The 3440-nt window shown below is 38.9% G+C and overlaps 1 protein-coding gene across 1 annotated transcript; it reads left to right on the plus strand.

Annotated features, from left to right (window-relative positions):
- Positions 1-87: 87 nt before the first annotated feature.
- JH06_5621 (hypothetical protein) lies at positions 88-3440 on the plus strand (the record flags this gene model as incomplete). The annotated part of the gene is made up of 2 exons (XM_014669431.1): positions 88-467; positions 576-3440. Coding segments are annotated over 2 exons (3245 nt in total), but the record flags the coding sequence as incomplete, so codon positions are not given.

Genomic DNA, 3440 nt, shown 5'->3' on the forward strand with positions numbered 1-3440 from the left:
TCTTCGACTAGTTCTGTTTTCCATAGTACTGCTGAGGGTTCTTGGGATGAAACATTGTGTTTGCCTCTTGGTCAATACACGATTGTGATGACAAGTTCTAGTTCTGCTTGGGCTCCTTCTTCTTCTTTGTCTGTGTATTCTCTGATTGGTCTTAGTGATTCTGTACTGATTGCAAATGTTCATTTGGATCCTGCTGGAGGTGCTGAATCTTCTGTTCCTCTTTCTCTGTTGTTCCCAATTGAAGTTGGATCGAATTGGAAGTATAATGATCTTGGTGTGGATTGGAAGGAGAATGATGGTGAATCATGGTCTGAATCAACAGGTGGACGTGGACAATTCCCTATTACAAGTCGTATTCAGACTTATAAGAAGATGATTTCATTGAGTGAATCTTTGGCAAATGAAGGAATGGAACTATCTGTTCGTTATCAACATGGATGTGTTGTGTTAGTGAATGGAGAAGAAGTGTTCCGTGATGGAGTGAATGGAGTGATTAGTTCTTCTTCTATTCCTTCTCATAGCTATGATTCTGTGATGCCTCATGTGATTACTCTTTCTGGTTCTGTTTTCATGAGTGGAACGAATGTGATTACAATTGTGTTAGTGAACACAGCTGAAGGTGAATCGACATTCAATGGAGTAATGCGAGTTGTGGGAAATGGAGAGAGTCGATTATTGGATCATAGTGTGACAACAAGTGGAATGAGTGTTGAAGGAGATTTGACAAGTGGTCGATCAGGTATAAGAGTGAGTGGTAATTGTGAATCTAATGAGATTGTAATCAGTTTTAGTAATCATTTTGAGAGTATTCAGAAGATTGAATTGTTTTATGATTCAAATGAGTACTCATATCCTTCATCTCTTCAAATTGAAGGTCGTCGAACATCAAATGATTCATGGAACACTTTGATGAGTGTAGGATGGATGAATCGTGAAGTTGATGTGAACATGGGTGAGATTGTGATTGGTTCTCCTTCTCCTTATGGAATGTATCGGTTATCAAATCTATCTTCAGATGAATGTGAATGGATTTTAACTGGATTGAATCTGAAGATGAGTTCTCTTCCTACAAGTGTGACTCCATTATCATATCCTCCTCTCTCGACTTCTCAATTCCTTGATGTGAGTGTTTCTCCTGTAACTGCAATTGGTTATACTGAGTTTGCATTGAATGGAAATGTTCCTAATGGATTGAAGATTGATAGTGTGAGTGGAGTGATCTCAGGAGTGATTCGAGTGAGTGGTTCTATTAGTATTGGAGTGAGTGCTATTCGTATCACAGATGGAGAGAGAGTGTTTACAGTATGTGAAATGAATGTGAGTGTGTGTAACGGATCGGTGATTGGAGTAACAGTAATGAGTGATGTTGATGTGAATGTGAGTATAATGAGAGGAGAAGAAGAGATTGTGAGTTACAATGATTTGAGAGCTGTGACTCATCATGTATGTGTTAGTTATGATACGTACAGATTGAGAATTGTTAGTGTGAATGGTATTCCTTCTCCTCTATCAAGTATGTATGCAATCACAATGATGGAAGAAGAATTGGATTTGAGTCGTGGTGTGATAAGCAGTAACGATATGAGTGTTGAATTCTGTTCATTGGATCCTATTGCATCAAATGTGAATGGTTGGAAGATGAGTGAAAGTGTGAGTGAGGGTTGGATGAATGAATCATTTGATGATGCTTCATGGAGTGTGTTGAATGATGATGTGATTCCAAAGACTACGACAAGTTATCTTCGTCGAGTATTGAGTGTGAGTGATGTGAATACTTATCCTGTACTGAACTTACGAATGCGATATAATGGAGGAGTGATTGTGTATTTGAATGGATTGAAAGTGGGTCGTTTCAATCTCCCTTCATCTGTGAATCATTCAACCAGTCCTTTATCAAATGAAGAAGTTGAATCGAATTTCCATATTCTGTTGTCAAGCACAGGTCATTCTGGTGACAATGTATTGTGTATTGAGTTCCATCATGGTTCTGCGAGTTCATCTGTTTTATCATTGAATGGAGGATTGAGCATGGGAGAAGTAGCTGTTGTGAGTGATAGTTGGAATGATGATGGAAGTGTGGCTAATTTGGAAGGAAGTTTGTTCAATGTGGTGATGATTGTTCCTTCAAATTCTGGTAGTTTGGAGTATTCCTTGACTGCTAATGTGAATGATCTGAGTGGTGTGATTGGTTCTGTGAATGAATCTGTGAATGGTCCTATATCGATGGATGTTGTGATGATTCCTGGAGCTACATTCACTAGTAGCTCATCGATTCCTTTATCGATGACTATCTATGGATTCAATCGAAATGTGATTTCAAGTGGAATGTGGTTAGATGAGTCTGGTAATACTGTGATATCTGGTTTGAGTCGTTTATCGAGTGGTTCTCATGAATTGCATCAAGATGTGATATTGTCTGCTCTGATTGAAGTGGATATATCTTGTGATAATTGTGAAGTGAGTGTGAGCATAAACAATCATTTGATTGAATCATTTGGTTCAAATGCTGTGAAGAAGGTATTTGTAAGTACGATGTTGGATCACTATGTGAGTGGATTGAATACGATCAGTGTGTCAATCTCTTCTGTTGCTGATGAATCTGTATTCTCTGGAAGTATTCGTTATGTTGCTTCTCATACTCGTTTGATGGATGGAAGTGCTACGATCACTCCAAATCCTTTGGGTCCTGTTAGTTATTTGACTGATAATGATGTGAGTACTACTGTAGTGGTTCGTAACACTTGTGTTGGAACTGTGATTGAATGGAGTTATGCTGATGGTGTGAAGGTTCCTGTGAATGAATATTGGATGACGAATGGTAATACTTGCAACATCTATGCTCCTTCTGGTTGGAAAGTATATGGAAAGGAAGGAAATGACTGGATAATGCTTCAAGAGATTGAAGAAACAGCCTTTACTGCTTATACTCAAACGAAGACATTCAATTTCCCCAATACTGTTGGTTATTCTAGTTTGAAGTTAGAAGTGACCANTTCTTTCGAGATAGCTGAATTGGGATTCAGTGCGAAGGCAAGTGAGGGTTATTGTGTTCGTGATGGTGAATATGGTCCTGTGGCTTCAGGTGAAGTATCGAGCATTGATTGTCCTCCTCTGTACAGTGGAACGATTTCTCGTGAGTGTGTAAATGGAATCTTTGGTGATCCTGTGCGGAATTGTAGTGCGATTGCTCCTACAGTGAGTTTGAGTGTGACAGAGTTCAATGGAGTAATGGGTCGTTCAATCAGTCCTATTGAACCTGAGATTGTTGGAGTTGAATATGTTGTCTCAATTGATCCTTCTCTTCCTACTGGATTGAGTGTTGATTCTGAGACTGGTGTGATTTCTGGTATTCCTATTGTTGCATCTCCTGTTACGAGTTACACTCTGACTGTGATGAATGAAGGTGGTTCTGATTTTGTGACATTTACTCTTATGATCGA

This window comes from Blastocystis sp. subtype 4, assembly GCF_000743755.1.
Source record: "Blastocystis sp. subtype 4 strain WR1 chromosome Unknown seqid_0567, whole genome shotgun sequence".
In the NCBI taxonomy this organism is placed as follows: domain Eukaryota; class Bigyra; order Opalinata; family Blastocystidae; genus Blastocystis; species Blastocystis sp. subtype 4.